The sequence below is a fragment of the Chelon labrosus genome (assembly GCF_963514085.1).
Source record: "Chelon labrosus genome assembly, chromosome: 2".
Taxonomy (NCBI): domain Eukaryota; kingdom Metazoa; phylum Chordata; class Actinopteri; order Mugiliformes; family Mugilidae; genus Chelon; species Chelon labrosus.
The window spans coordinates 2,073,454-2,088,636 of record NC_140338.1 but is presented as its reverse complement, the minus strand read 5'-3'; the positions used below and the strand labels follow the sequence as shown (position 1 = coordinate 2,088,636).

At 43.0% G+C, this 15,183-nt stretch overlaps 2 protein-coding genes across 2 annotated transcripts; one reads left to right on the top strand and one right to left on the bottom strand.

The window, feature by feature from the left end:
• The first annotated feature begins 394 nt into the window (after positions 1-394).
• mrpl4 (mitochondrial ribosomal protein L4) lies at positions 395-5,473 on the top strand. Its single transcript, XM_084571561.1, has 9 exons — positions 395-568; positions 2,632-2,713; positions 3,709-3,880; positions 3,978-4,029; positions 4,166-4,283; positions 4,407-4,513; positions 4,732-4,841; positions 5,144-5,217; positions 5,312-5,473. The coding sequence occupies exons 1-9, from the start codon at positions 521-523 to the stop codon at positions 5,455-5,457; spliced, it is 909 nt and encodes a 302-aa protein (XP_084427687.1). The 5' UTR covers positions 395-520; the 3' UTR covers positions 5,458-5,473.
• Positions 5,474-5,608: 135 nt separating this feature from the next.
• On the bottom strand, positions 5,609-14,061 carry hyls1 (HYLS1 centriolar and ciliogenesis associated; the record flags this gene model as incomplete). The annotated part of the gene is made up of 12 exons (XM_084571548.1): positions 13,921-14,061; positions 13,150-13,287; positions 12,096-12,212; positions 11,895-11,956; positions 11,223-11,422; positions 10,628-10,683; positions 8,597-8,763; positions 8,441-8,486; positions 8,303-8,357; positions 7,652-7,733; positions 7,447-7,473; positions 5,609-5,743 (listed from the first exon to the last, which is right to left on the bottom strand). The coding sequence occupies exons 2-12, from the start codon at positions 13,247-13,249 to the stop codon at positions 5,609-5,611; spliced, it is 1,047 nt and encodes a 348-aa protein (XP_084427674.1). The 5' UTR covers positions 13,250-13,287; positions 13,921-14,061.
• Positions 14,062-15,183: the final 1,122 nt, after the last annotated feature.

Genomic DNA, 15,183 nt, shown 5'->3' with positions numbered 1-15,183 from the left:
GCTCCAGGTGACGTCCTCTAATTAAAAGATTCAGTTTAGTAAAAAAGGAAAGGAAAAAATAATTTCTTTCAGTTCACTCCTTAAATTCTTGTATCCACATCAGAAAATTAATTCAGATAATAAAAACTGCTCCAACTTGCAGATGAATAATAATTGTAAATAAATAATATTAATATTTTTTTTCCCGTTTTCTGAATACATTTAAGAGTTTAAGAAATTCTCCAAATATAAAAAATTGTAAATAAAATGTGAACAAATGCAAATTTTTTTTAACATTAAATAAAATAATAAACGTTTTATTTTAATTGAGTGGAGACGTTAAAAAAGAATGATAATAAAAAGCGTAACGACCTCCCACCGCTAGATGGCGTAAGAGCGCCTGCGTGACGTCATTAAAACGCGCCGCTAACACGCCACCCTCCACGACCTTCCGTGTTGCCGTTGGTTCCTGTCACAATGTTCATATTTTAGGGGAAAGTTAACAGCGCGTGAGGGATTAAATTATTAAATAGAGTCAAAGATGCTTCGTTGTTCGTTTTTAATTTGTGGCAGAGGAGCCGCTAAGAGGGTGAGTTATTATTATACATTAACCTGCACCGCTCAGACGTTACAACACTACTGCAGCTCTGTCCCTTAGTGATAATACTGGTCTTTATTTTAATTCAGGTTTGATTAAGGTTAGGATCACTTAAAATAACATGATGCCTGTTAAAAGACAGGAGTCCTTTATTTGTAGAAGCAGAATCACCTTAATAAATATCTAGAAATAATTGTGCATGTTAACATTGATGAGACCATTAATAAACCTAATAAACCATTCAGGGTTGATTGAACTGAAGCTACAGCAGCTTTTAATGTTCTTTATCTTGCATATTTGTGTCAAACATCTGTTTTTATTTTTCCACATCAGTCTCAGGTTTGTTCCCACAGTGTTTCTCCTCATTTGTTTTTATAATCTGTGTAGCAGGAGCATGACCAGCGTGTATAGATCAGAACAAACCCTGAGGAGCTTCACCATCATTGTTTTAATCAAAGTCAAAGTCTGTTCTGACATAATGTGCTTCACATACACAGGACTGAATCTTTCCTCAAAGGCCTAAAAAAAAAAAGTAACAAACAAAAAATACGTATATAATGAATAAAAAACTAGGGCGGCACAGTAGAGGTGGTCAGCACTGATGCCTCCCAGCCAGAAGGTTCTGGGTTCTAATCCATGGGCCGACTGGTTCCTTTCTGTGTGTAGTCTGCATGTTCTCCCTGTGTCTGCGTGGGTTCTCTCCAGGTTCTCCAGCTTCCTCCCACCGTCCAAAGACATGCTGGTTAGGTTCATTGGTGATTCTGAATTGGCCGTAGGTGTGCACGTGAGTGTGAATGGTTGTCTGTCTCTCTATGTTGGTCCTGCGATGGACTGGACCCCTGCCTCTCGCCCGATGACAGCTGGGATAGGCTCCAGCAGACCCCCGTGACCCTTAACAGGAATAAGCGGGTATAGAAGATGAATGAATGAATGAAAACTAGGACACATGACATAAAGTGGCTGGTACAACCCCTGAGTACGGTAGGTGCAAAATAAGATGAAATTGGGAGGGGGAGGGGGTCTACGGCAACAGCTCAGACCCTAACTCTGTATCCAGACCACACGAGCTGTGATTGGTCCTCTTGGTAGCAGCGTGTCTCTGCTTCAGTATTTCCAGCTGCTTCTCCATCTCTGCAGTTTTCCAGTTGATTGTTTTGGATGAATAAAGATGGAACACATGGAGGAAAGGTTAACTGAGGAGGGTAGAGCAGGTAGAGAGTTGAGAGTTTTCCTGACAGCCTGGAGGACGAAACTGTCCTTGAGTCTGCTGGTCCTGGACTGAAGACTCCTCAGTGTCTCCTCCCTGATGGCAGCAGACACTGAGGAAGTTGTGTGACAGGTGGGTGGGATCACCTGCAGTGTAGAGGGCTTTGCGGGTGAGACGGGTGTTGTAGATGTAGCTGCTGTCACTATGTGCTGGAGGGTCTTACTCCAGGACGTGGTGCATGTAGGACGTGCACATGATGGGGGGCCGGGGCTCTGGCTTTCCTCAGTTAGCGGAGGACGTAGAGACGCTGCTGGGCCTTGTTTGCCAGTGATGCTGTGTTGGTGGGACAGGGGGAGGTCCTCTGGGACGGTGCACACCCAGGAACGTGGTGCTGGCTGTGTTCATATGTGTAAATATTGATGCTGTTATCAGTTCATACGCTGATTATTTTTTAACCGCTTTGATCCAGACGATGGTTTCACCTTCAGGTTCAGGATGATTGTGATGTTGTTTGTTAGGTGAGACAATAAGAGACCAAGACAATGATTTTACTTTCATTTATTAATTCAGAACTTTTCTACAAAGTGTCTCAAAATTAAAATGAAACAATCAATTAACAGTTTAGTCTTCAAAGTATAAGAATATCCAGAAGTAGTGAAAATAATTCCAGGTGACGACATTAAACTAGAAAACTCTTCAACCTAAAATGATATAAAAGTACGTTTTATTTTCTGTTGTATTTGAAATAAAGACCTGCTCCTAATTTAACCAGTGACGTCTTAACTCATGTCACAGACATCATGTTGTCGTCGTCTTTCTTTAACCATTTCTTCTTCATTCTCCTCAGTTTGCCTCGTCGTTCTCTGGTGAGGGCGCTCTGCCTCCAAACTTACTGCTGCCCACCAACCTCGTGGATCCCACCAGGTTAAGTAAGTCTTGCATCCTCACAGTGATTTAAACATTATGCTTTTGTCAGGTTCAGCTGTTCATGTGATTGTGAGATGGTCTGTGTACTTTACCCAGTAGATCGTACTCCCTCATGGTGTAGACGCTGCTCCAGTTACAGAAACAGTCATTTTACTTCACAGCAGAGGACAGTCGTTGTCCTGCTGCTGCCTCAGACAGTTTATTGGTATCATCACGTGTCTTTGATGTTTTAAAATAGTTGTCTCTATGCAAAATTAAAACATCGTCCAGAATGTCATGGCCGTCCTGGATTAACAGAACCAGATCAGCCTCCAGGTGTTGGAATAGTTTCCCAGCTGCTACTGGAGGAAGTTTGACATTCACTGTCTGTGTGTTTCTGTTGTTTGTGTCTCAGGACTTCACATAGAAATTAGCTTGTAGCTAAATCCGTCTTATTTAACGTCACCACAACGTCATGTGTTTGTACCTAGTGTTCATTAATATACACTGTCCTTAGGGTTAGCATAGATCAACTTTAGTTCCCTTTAGTTATCAACGCTTTGATGCCGACTCCACCTGCTCTCGTCTGATTCTTTTACCTGGTGTCACGTTGACCCAATCATCTGTAGCTAATACATTTACTAGGCAGGTCCCGGTCGCTATCGGGGCCGATACAGACGTTTTTAAAATGATCAAACTGGTGTCAGGGCTCCAGCCAAGACTGATCTTTTGTAGTTCTTTATTTTAGGTCTGCCGTAAACCAAAGCCAGTCAGTCAGACAGTCAGAGATTTGTAGACAGAGAACATAGTTTTTCCTGATAAGTAGGATCAGAAAATCTTTATTATTTTGTTTATTTTAAATCGGATAAGGAATCGGATCAATTGATACTCAAAATTAAAAGCTCGGGGGGCAAAACAGTCTTGATTGGGACACCTTTAACGTTTAAACGAGCACCTCATACAATCTCTGAGCGATCCCTTTAAACCCATCGCCGTCTCCTCCTGTGTCCTCCTGCAGAGCGTCCTCCTCCTCCTGCAGACTGCTCCCTGCCTCTGTTGAGGAGGTGCGATGCGGCCGTTCCCGTTCACCTCAGCCCCGTCCAGACGTGGGTGGAGACCCTGGAAGCGGCGGACAGCGAACCGTTGGGTCTGACTCAGCTCCACCCCGACGTCTTCGCGGTGGCTCCGAGGTAGAGAGCGGTTTCACTTTAAACCTTCACGTCTTAGAACACATAAGTAAAATATGAATCAGGGTTTAATAAACTGTTCTTTGTTCTCTCCTCTCAGGCTCGATATTCTACACAGTGTTGAAATATGGCAGAGAAATTACAAAAGGATCGTAAGTTACAGATTTACTGACTTTAACAGAAGACTGTTGTACTGCTTGGTTTTATATCAGAGGGGAAACGTTTATGACAAATAGTTTCTGACAGCGACGGGATTCATGTGACCAGTAACTGTCTTCGATGTGTCAGAGTCACGCCAACACAAAGGTGAGGTCAGAGGTCAGAGGTGGAGGCAGGAAACCATGGCGACAGAAAGGAAGTGGAAGAGCTCGCCAAGGAAGCATCCGCTCGCCGTTGTGGAGAGGAGGTCAGGACTCTTCTGCTTTTATTTTGAAATGTGTTTTATATTTGAATCTGGTTCTTTCACATTAAGCTCCAGGTTCAGGGTGGAGGTGTGTCCTCTGACAGGTGGTGTGTTGTGTCCCCTCAGGTGGGGTGGCCCATGGACCCAGGGGGCCCAACAGCTACTACTACATGCTGCCCATGAAAATTCGAGTGCAGGGACTCAAAGTGGCTCTGAGCACCAAGATGGCTCAGGTAACTGGAGACGTATCAACCCTGAGCTACACCAGAGAATAGATGATACTGGATTAATGTTAGTGGGGGGGGGGTCTTTGAGGGGAGGGGCCTCTGTGGATCATCCCACAGATACTTGATCAGTTTGGGATCTAGTGAATCTGGAGGCCAGGTCAATACATTTTAGTTCTTGACAGCAGAGTGTAAATGATATATTTCTACTGCTCGTGTCTCTCCAGGACTACCTCTACATCGTGGACTCCCTGAACATCCCCACTCCAGACTCCCGGTACCTGCTGGACCTCATCAAACACAGACACTGGGGAGAGTCGGTGTTAATAGTCGATGTGTGGGTATCTGCAGCGTACCTGTCGGGGCCCAGGGGCCCAGGGGCCCAGGGGCCCAGGGGCCGGGGACATCAGCTGGACCTAAACCATCAGTTTGTTTCAGTCTGTCATCGTTCACCACTTTACACCCGCCCCTGAGTTTGTGTTAGATGAAGTCTCTAGGTCCTGGTTCTGTGCAGGTCTTAAAACGATGACAGGGTGTTGGTCCAGCTGGTGCACCCGTCCCCAAACGATCAACTACATGATAAATGTTAACATCTGTGCTGAGGCCTGAATCGCTGAAGTTGTTCCTTGTTGCTTTTAGAGGAGAAGAGTTACCTGAAAACATCCTTCAGGCCACGGCGAACTTAAAGACGGTGACCGTCATTCCAGCCATCGGTGAGTTGGTCCTCGTTTCCATTTAACTGGATCTACTTTGTGGCAGCAGTGGAACGTCCCTTACAGCGTTTGCCTCTTGTCTCGTCTCCGTCAGGTCTGAATGTCCACAGCATGCTGAAACACGAAGCCGTCGTCCTCACTCTGGAGACGGTCAGGTTCCTGGAGGACAAGCTGCTCTGGCACGACCAGCGCTACACGCCCCTGTACCCGTTCAAACTGCCCTACTCAGACTTCCCCTAGAGAGACGAATATTCACTGAACGCAGTGAGCAAACTGTTTGTCTTTGTGTTTATTATGTAAAAACAACAACAAGTCATTAATAAATAATGATTAAAAAAAATAATAAAACAATGTAAAACTTTATTAAAACGTGTGTCCAGATGTGCAGAGGCTAAAACCGGTAGTTGTATTTGTGTGGAAGGAGGCCGTTGGCGACGTCGTTCCTGACCTCCCAGCGGAGCGCAGAACGTTTCTTCTCTGTTGGCACGACGTACGTGTTGGGGACGTAAACTCTCCGAGGTTTAGGCTGAAACAAAACAAGAAGAAGAAGAAGAAGTCAGGAGCTGCTCCAACAATTAAAGCAGTTTAACGTGTTCTGACTCATCTGGGTCATGGTAGAACCACAAACGTTAAAGAAAGACGACTGGACTTGTTGAGCTTTAACTTTCTTGTCTAGTGTCTGTTAGTTAAGGGACAACTTTATGTCCCCGTCCTCTTTCCCTAATGAATGTTACTCTAACGAGACACTGAGGCTCCGGTCTCAAGGTGTGAACAGGGACACAGATGTCAGATTATGTCTCAGTCCACCTCTGGACGTCTTCCTTTACTCCTCTTTCAAACTCTTCTCTGGCTAAAATGTGGACGTTGTTTCTTCAAGGGAGTGTCCTCTGTCCCTCAGGTGTAGGTGGACGGATGAATCGTCTCCTGATGAGCTGTCTCTCCTGTGTTGGGACATGAGTTTGTGGATGGGTTGTCTCGTGTCCCCTTCCCCCAAAACACCCAAAAACAAAGACAACCCATCCACAAACTCATGTCCCGACACAGGAGAGACCACTCATCAGGAGACGATTCATCCGTCCACCTACACCTGAGGGACAGAGGACACTCCCTTGAAGACAACAACGTCCACATTTTAGCCAGAGAAGAGTTTGAAAGAGGAGTAAAGGAAGACGTCCAGAGGTGGACTGAGACATGATCTGACATCAGTCTCAACACAGTCTGAACATCTGTGTCCCAGAAGTTGAGTCTGGAGCCTCTGACTGATAACGGGTCATTAGAGAAAGAGGACAGGGACAGACGGTCCCCCATAACGACGGGTCAGTATCTCGTTATTAACAGACTCTAGTTAAACTTGTTTGTGATGTGTAACACCAACAGATGTTCCTACTTAAACCTCAACTCCTCCACCAGTGAAGAAGCTACCTGGATGAAACGTCTTCTAGAACCTCTACATGTTCTATGTTCTTTGACCCAGCTATGCTCCATGCTCATGTGGACACTTGTGAAGTCATTAATCTCATTTAAGGCCAGTTAAAGGGAACATCCATCTCTCTTTGAGAGATAATGAAGGAAACCAAGTCAGACCCAGCTACAGTTTATATTTAAGGTCTGTGGAGAACATCAGAGAACATCAGAGAACATCAGGGTTAATGGGAGTCTGTTCTGACTTTACATTAACATCCGTCCTCGTCTTTAACAGCTACAGGTTCTAATACTGAGCTCTCCATGAAACCAGGAGTGGTGGATTCTGTACAAATGCAACGACTACGGTTCAGTTTTTAGTCAGGAACCTGAGAAGCATCGTCCCCCGTCTGTCCCCTCGCTCCCTCGCCTTGTTGCTTCACTACAGACTGATCAAACACAGTTTTTCATTCAGATTCATTCAGATCCTACTTATGTACTGCATGCTGCTGGATCAGAGCTGGATCACTGTTTAACCCTTTAACATGTTGACTCTAAAGGTCACTGAATGTCCTGACAGTCAGTGATTTTGCCCATTTTCTCCAGAACACCTGGAACTTTCAACATCTAACAGTTATTTACATTTGACTGCATGTCATCAGACTGGGTGAGGGTATATCAGAGCTCTGTGGGGGTTAGCATCAGTGTTTTGAGCAGATCTGGACCAAAAGAGAAAGCTCTCTCCTTCCAGTGACTACAAAACACAACGTGTGTGAGTCTGGAGGCAGATCAAATCAAAATGTGAAGATAAAAGCGTTGGACACTTACAGGTGGAGGCTGGTAGGCGAGTCGTTCCTGGAAACAAACCAGAACAGAGAAACATGAACACCAGCGTGGCATCGTAGACGTGCATCTAACGCCTACATTAAATAATGTGTCGATGAAAACTCAGATCTAAACCCAGACGAGTGAATGTTATGACTGAAACCTGACGCTGAGGCTGGGTAGACCGACTATCTGACGTCATTCATACCTTTATCTCCCAGCGCAGAGCTCTCCTGTCCTTCTCTCCTGGGAGTTTGAACATGTCCCAGAGCTGTTTGTACTGGAAATACCTGCAGAGACGAACACATGACACCAACATGAATCTGATGACGTCATCAGTTTGTTCTTTAAACGTTTGAACTTTAAGTCAGTCTACAGCAGGACAGTCATTTTAGTCCAGTAAGTAAATTAATTATAAATAATGTTTATGAACTATCCTTTTACAAACAATCTGAAGTTTCTTAAGAAAACTAAGTGTCATTTAGTGCGTTGCTGCTTTGTGCTGCTTAGTTCTGGGTCTCAGTGTTGTCTTATGTCCACCACTCCTACTACAACAGATTAAGACAAATTAAGACTAGCTGTGACTTTTGCCCGTCTTCCAGACTGGACCCTGTGGTGGGTCGTATGTCTGATTCATCCAGGTTCCAGCTGATTGAACATTGATCCAGTTTTACATTTATTTTACTGATGACACATTTTAATTCTGTTTCCAAAGCCCTCTGGGAATAAATACATGAGAAGGACAACTTTAGGAGGTTTGAGCAGATAAATGACCAAACCACTTCCCAGCACCTCAATCTAATTGATCCACATTAAAGTCTTACTAACAGAACTACTAACATCTAGTCTTTTTACTCACTTGGCCACTGGGTCGGTCTTCTTGATGGTTTGTCGACTCACCACCGGTCGGATGACTGAAACATGAATTGATTTAAGAGATCATGAAGGAGTTTAAAAAGAGGAGACAACACTGAACGTTAGTTTGCTGTCGACTTACAGGATTTGGATCTGGGCCTCAGGTCACCTTCGCTCCGAGTTCGAGTCTGTCCAGAAGAAAACAGGAGCACGGTGAATCACACTGAAACGTCCTAACGACTGAATATTCCTTCCAGTTCAAACGACTTCACGTGAACGTTTTAGAAACACGACCCACCATGCCTCTAATGTAGGACTCGAAGGCGCTCAGAGGGATGGCGTCGCTCTCAGAGCTCTGGGTGTCGCTCAGATCCGTCCTGTCCTCGCTCTCCGAGCTCAAGTCCTGTTGAGCCGACGTGGACACGTGAAGCTCGGCCAGTCGCTCCTCCAGACGGCTCGTTGCATCTGCAGACAAACGACAGAAGACGTCAACCAACCAAATCACAAATCACATCTTCTATCCAAAGAGAAACACATCCTTGGGATCTTTTCACTCTCCCAGATTAAAATGACGCTAAAGAGTGTTGAGTTGATTTATTCACCTCCTCTAAACTGTTGTATCATCTTTAAGTCCTGATCTGTTCACAAAAATAATAAATGTTAGAGAACAATCATCAGTTTTGTTTCTGGACTTTCTTCAAACACTGTCAACATAAGTGCACATTATTTATACAGCAGCAGAACTAGAGATGTCCCCATCAGTTTCTTTTTGATTTTCTTCTTCTACTTTGATTTTCAGTAGTGTAGACAGCAGCCACTAAAACTAAAGAAGAAGAACATAAATATTGCCGTTTCACAGACATCCATTTACCCGTCCTATGTCTGAGGTTTCCCTCCCACTCCTCACACATCTTTCTATACATCGACCAGTTCAAATCCGCTTTGGAGTCAATGAACTTGATGTCTTTGTTGCTTGAAGACTCGTCCACATCTTCCTCCACTTTACTCAACAGAGGAACTTCCTCCTGCTCTTCCTCTGGCTCTAGCTCCTCTTTAACATCTCTCCTATCCTCAGAACGATTCTCTTCCAACAGCAACTTGTTTTCTTCAGTCTCTAGAGCGTCAGGAGGTTTTATCTCTGCTGCTGCATTCGTCTCTTCATTTTCAGACGCTGTATGTAGATGCTCTTCTGATTTCTCTTCATCATCAACCAGCTGCTCGTCCTCCAACACATCCGCTGGAGTCTCGTTGAAGTCCGGCTCGTGTGGGGGTTCGACGTCGAACTCGCCAAAGCTGCAGAGGGAGCGACCGTCCTCCTCATCGTCCTCCTCGTCGTCCCTCGTCTCAGACAGGTCTCCTCGACTGTCTTGGTCAAACTCAGTCACGGTGTGGTCATCTCTGTACTCTCCTCCCTCCTGCTCCTCTGGTCTGTATGTCCCGTAGCCAGAGGTCATCAGACTCGGTGCTGGACTATCTGGACTGCTACTACAACTTTCTTCATCTCCGTCGTCTCCACCACCATCATCATCATCTTCCTCCTCCTTTTCATCATTACTCCCGTCTTCTGAACTCTCAGCAGTGAAGTCCCTGTCCCTGTCCCTGTCCCTGTCCCTGTGGTTGTTCAGCTCAGGCTTCTCCTCCTGAAGCGAGTCCTCCACAGCGCAGTCGACCAAGGAGTCAACCGCTCCTTCGATCTCCACTTCCTCGTCCTCTTCCTCTTCCTGCTTCTCTCCATCGGACCAAAAAGAGGAGCTGAGGGAATTCCTGCCATCGTCGCTCTCTTCATCCAGCTGAGGGTTGTACATTTTGTACATGGTGGCGAAGTGTACTCCTGTCGAGGAGCGTGGAGGTGGAGAGCTTAAGGAAGGAGCTAAGAGGATTAGCTGACGTCCAGGAGCTTCAGTAACGTCTTCTGTGGTGAAACAGCCCCTGCTGCTGGTGACCAGAGGGACTGCACCTCTGCGTTTATTAATTAATTAGAGTAACGTTTAACATTTGAGTAGCAGGAGCTTAGATGCTCCTTTAATATGGTTTTATTTTTAATGCTGCTTCCTGCTACATTAACTTCTTGTGGGACGAGAAGACCTAAAACAGAACTGTGAACTTTTTATGAAACGTGTAATTCATAAAACCATTTATAATTAATTCACTTATTGTCTCCCTCTTAGTTTTTTATTTATTATTTTATTTTTCATTATATTTGGATTCTTGTTGCCTAAAAGTTTCCTATTTGAATTAAATTTTAGGTTTTCGCTGATGATAACATACTGCTCTATTACTATAGAATAAAAACAACCAAAGGTCATAAATACAGTAAAGTCTGTCTTACCTGAGTCTTCACTGTAGATGGATTCATCACAGACGAGCGACTGTCCTTCATGTTTCCTGAAGAGAACAAATAATCAACGTTAGAGGCCTTTTCTGTTTGAACTGTCCCTGGTTTTGATAATCAGAATAAAAACGTGTTTAGTAAGACATCAGTTTGACCCAGTCAATTAAAGATTGTTTAGCAGAGTCTAAATAAGGCGAACAAACTGAAAACCAAATAAATTATTTGTGGGAAGTTTAATTCAGTTATTTAGCTAGATGTATTCCTTTAAATTTCTAACCGTGATACTCTTGTTTCTAAACTTATTTATTCAGAACAGGAAGCTGAAACTCAAAATTACAGAACCATAATACGTCCACCGGCACATAAAAGTTCACTGTTCAAAACTCAGTCTCAGTAAAATGTAATGTTGGGATATCTGAGCCGATATTTACTGGTGATTCGTTGGCTTTTCTAACACTAATTTCACAGCAAGAATGAAAGATCTATCTGAGCCTGGACAAACCACCGGGTGGTCTGGTCTGGTCTGGTCTGGTCTGATCTGGTCTGGTCTGGTCTGGTCTTGTGTGTGTGTGTCTCTGGAGTCATAAACTACCTCAGGACCTTCCTCTTGATGAAGCGTCTCTCCTCGGTGTCTGAGGAAGACGTGGAGCTGTCAGACAGCCGTGAGTGCAGGGAAACGTCCGGCTCTACCTGGAGCCTACGTGGAGCACCTGGAGGAAGGTGGAGCTTTGGAGCCACCGAGTGCTGAGCGTACGAGTCACAGCGTCTCTGCTGCCGACCATAACCTTTGACCTGTGAGTCACACATTGCACAGAAAATTAATGACAGGTGCCTGCTAGCATTTAGAGAACGACTATTTCTACATTTACATGGCAAATAAAAATGTTCTTTGGTTTTATTGAGTTTGATAATAAAAAAAACACCTTTCTGATGAAGCGCCTACAGCTACCACCTAAACTTTTAAACCTACTCTTCAAAAAAAGAGAAAATATTCCAGGTTTAATGTGTTTTCCTCCTATATTTCCATAAAACCATGGATCAGTCATGTTGTACAAACTCTAACACACAATGATTCGCTCCGTCCCTAAATGATAAAATGTGTCCGTGGAGCAGAGACCTTGAGATCAATCAGTGTTGTTCTAATATCAAACACCAACATTAATTAGCCCAGATTTCTAAATGTGGCGTCATGTCGACTACATTCTGTCTGTTATCAGCGTAACTAATAAAATAACATCAGCTAAATGCTCTTGGTAACACTCACCTCTCTGTCATGCTCTGCTTTGTCTGCATGCAAGAAAAATCCGTCGCTGTAGCACTGACTAACTGTGGAGAAAGACACACAACTAATCAACTGACGAAGAAAACTGATTAAATTCAAACCAGCTACATAAACATGTTGTTTTTAAAGAGTTCTGAATAAAGTCGGTATCATCACAGTGAGTGGTTCTCTGTGTGCTCTGACCTTTCTCTTTGGTGTAAGCCGGAGGACTCGGCCGAGATGTGGTCGTCAGAGTTTTGGTGTTTAACTGAGTCGACGCAGCCAGACTCCAGTCTCCGTGTCGAATCAGGTCATCGAGATCTGACGTGACACAAAAAAGTTCAATATGTCCAGTGTTATTTGGTGTCTGTGCACATTTCAAACACAGTGTGATGAATAAAGAATAAAGAAAAGGAGGAATACCTGACAACAAACAAACATCAGTAAATCACTAAACATATTATGATCAGAGACTTTGTGGAGTGGTCCCAGGTAAACCACCTGGTCCTGAATGTGGACTAGACCAAGGAGATGGTCATTGACTTCAGGAGGAAGAGGACACCAGCGGAGCCCATCACCATCCAGGGTCTGGAGGTAGAAGTAGTGGACCAATATAAGAACCTGTGAGTCCACATGACCAGCAGACTGGACTGGAGGGACAACAGTGATGCTGTGAGGAGACTCTAGTTCCTGAGGAAGATCAGGTCTTTTAATGTCTGCAGCAAGTCACTGGAGACTTTCTACCAGTCTGGACTTTGCTGTGGTTTATTGGGGGAGCAGCACCAGCAGAAAGGACATCAGTAGGATGGACATGTTATTGGCAGTGAGTTGGAGATGTTTGTCTGACCGAGGGACAGTAGGACACTGGACAAACTACTCTGGAGCTCATTCTCCAACAGACTGATCCAGATCCACTCCCACAGTGAACGCTACAGGACATCATTCGTCCTCTACTCTGTCCAGCTGGACAACAACAACATCACTCATGTTATTAATGTTAATGGACATTATTACACCATACTATCATTCCTATGTACATAATATATATTCGTACATCTCTGTTTCTTGTACATTTGTTCATAAGCTTATTCTTTATATTTTTGCCTATAATATCTTTATTTTATTTAACTAGATTTTACTTGTGGTTTACTTGAGTGTTTGTTTATGTGCAACTAAGCTGTGACCAAGCACTTTCCATCGTGGATCAACAAAGTTTATCTAAGTCAATGCGTTACATATACCGTGAGTAGAGTCTAACCTTGTTTAAATTCAAGCAGTCTGTGTTTTGGTATGTTCTTGTAGCCGAGGACGGCCAGCTGCTCTTGAATTTCCTCTTCTGAGAAATCCAGGTTGTCCATGATATTTTCTGTTTCAGGTCACCAAGGTACGAAAATACCTGCATGAAAACACCAAACATGTCAGTGAATACAATCTTGTTGGTGTTGCTGTGGGGAGTCAACATCGATGTTGTAAATAAGTTCCATTTTATATTTGGTGTGTCTACAGATTCATAAATAGGCACAATCTGTGATTAAATGAGGAAGACAAAATATTAAAAAACAAATATTAAAAAGTTCATGAAAATAACCAAAAAAAAAGACCTAAAATGACCATAAATATTGTGCAAAACTAAACACTGCAGTCAATATTAAGGTAAAAAAAAAAACAGCAACTAAACTCTTAGCTCTTTATCCTTAACTGACAAAATTATCTAATTAAATGTTTCACAAATAATTAGACTTTATGACTTAATTTCAAAAAGAAAGCTCTGCTACTGCTATGCCGAATTTAGCAGAGCACAATAAATATTTTACAAAAGTCACAATTTTCCTTCAATCTGTGTCTACTTTCTTCTTATACGTGCGCCAAACTTAAACTGAGAGGTTCTTTAAAGGGATCTGGCACAAGAGTCTCAAGTCCAGTTTACGGGAGCAAGCTAAGCTAACTGTTAGCAGCCAAACATGTAGCCGAGTGACACAAAGCGGTTATCTAATAAAAACTGAATTCGTTTTAATTAATTAGTTCTCACCTGCACACACGCAGATGCTACAGTGAAACCACCCTGCTTGACGTTAACGGAGAACTTTAACCATTTTGTTGCGGTCGTGTATCGTGTATTGTTGTTTACAGGCTCGTGCCGCAGCTCCAAGACAACAGCCGTTAACGAGCTTTGAAAAGGACGCCCGTTTACGTCGTCCATAAACTTCCGGTCCTTTTCTTCTTCGTCGTCTTTTAATGCGGCGTGACGAGACAGCGCGTTAGCGCCACCTAGTGGACTGAGGATGTAAGATGCTAGAAATTAATAATGGTAAAATAAAAAAATCTCATAGAAACCTCATTTACTATATATTTAAATTAAACAACATATGTTATCTGAGTAGAATCCACATTCTCCTGCTGTATTGCATAACTTGGGGGTGAGATGTGCGTCATTTTCTTCTGAACTGTTAAGAAGCAGGTGTATATAGTTGACCATACTTGTAAATACTTGAGTACTGTGCGTACGAATACGGTGCGTACGTTACATACAGCAGTTAATGACTTCACTTTCAAATTAAATACAAAGTGGTGTAACCTTTCATTAGGGATTAGTTGGGGACACGTCATCATTGAATTCCTGTTCATGTGTTCAGCCAAAAACGTCTTAATCTTTTTTAAAGGTGCATAATGTTAATTTGTTATTATACACACATGTATATTACTGTGCATTAACTGAAGTAATTAATATTACAGCGAATACTGTGGATTAACTGAACAGTCTGACTTTTTTTAAAAAAGAAATTAAACACAATGTCTGCAGAGAAGTATATTCGTATGACTTGCAATCTGTTGGAAATGTATTATTTTGCTGTTGTTTATTCACATTTTCCTGCTTCATCACAGTGTGATGGTTTATATGAGCATGAAGGGTCAGTAATGACTTTTAAAAGAGTGGTCAAATAGATCAAAGTCTCCTGATCTGTTTTATTTTACACATCTGTCTATTCATTTTGCAACAGCTGTCAAGTTGTAGTCTCTTTGTGATTATTTTATATTTTCTTTGGGATCCATGCCTGTGTCTTAACGTCTCAACCAGTTAATGTAGTTCATTCCAGTTGTCATGGAGAGAGTCATCTTTAAGGCATCTGAGCAAACACCATCTTCAAATGAAATATAGTTTAGATTATTCAGATTTTTGTAAGTTTTAAGTATGAAAGCATCCCATTTTACTAAACCACTGCTGCACTTACAGCTTTAAACTTTCAAAGTAAAGGGAAGGACTCTCCACCCTGTGAGCAGAGAACCCTCCTCC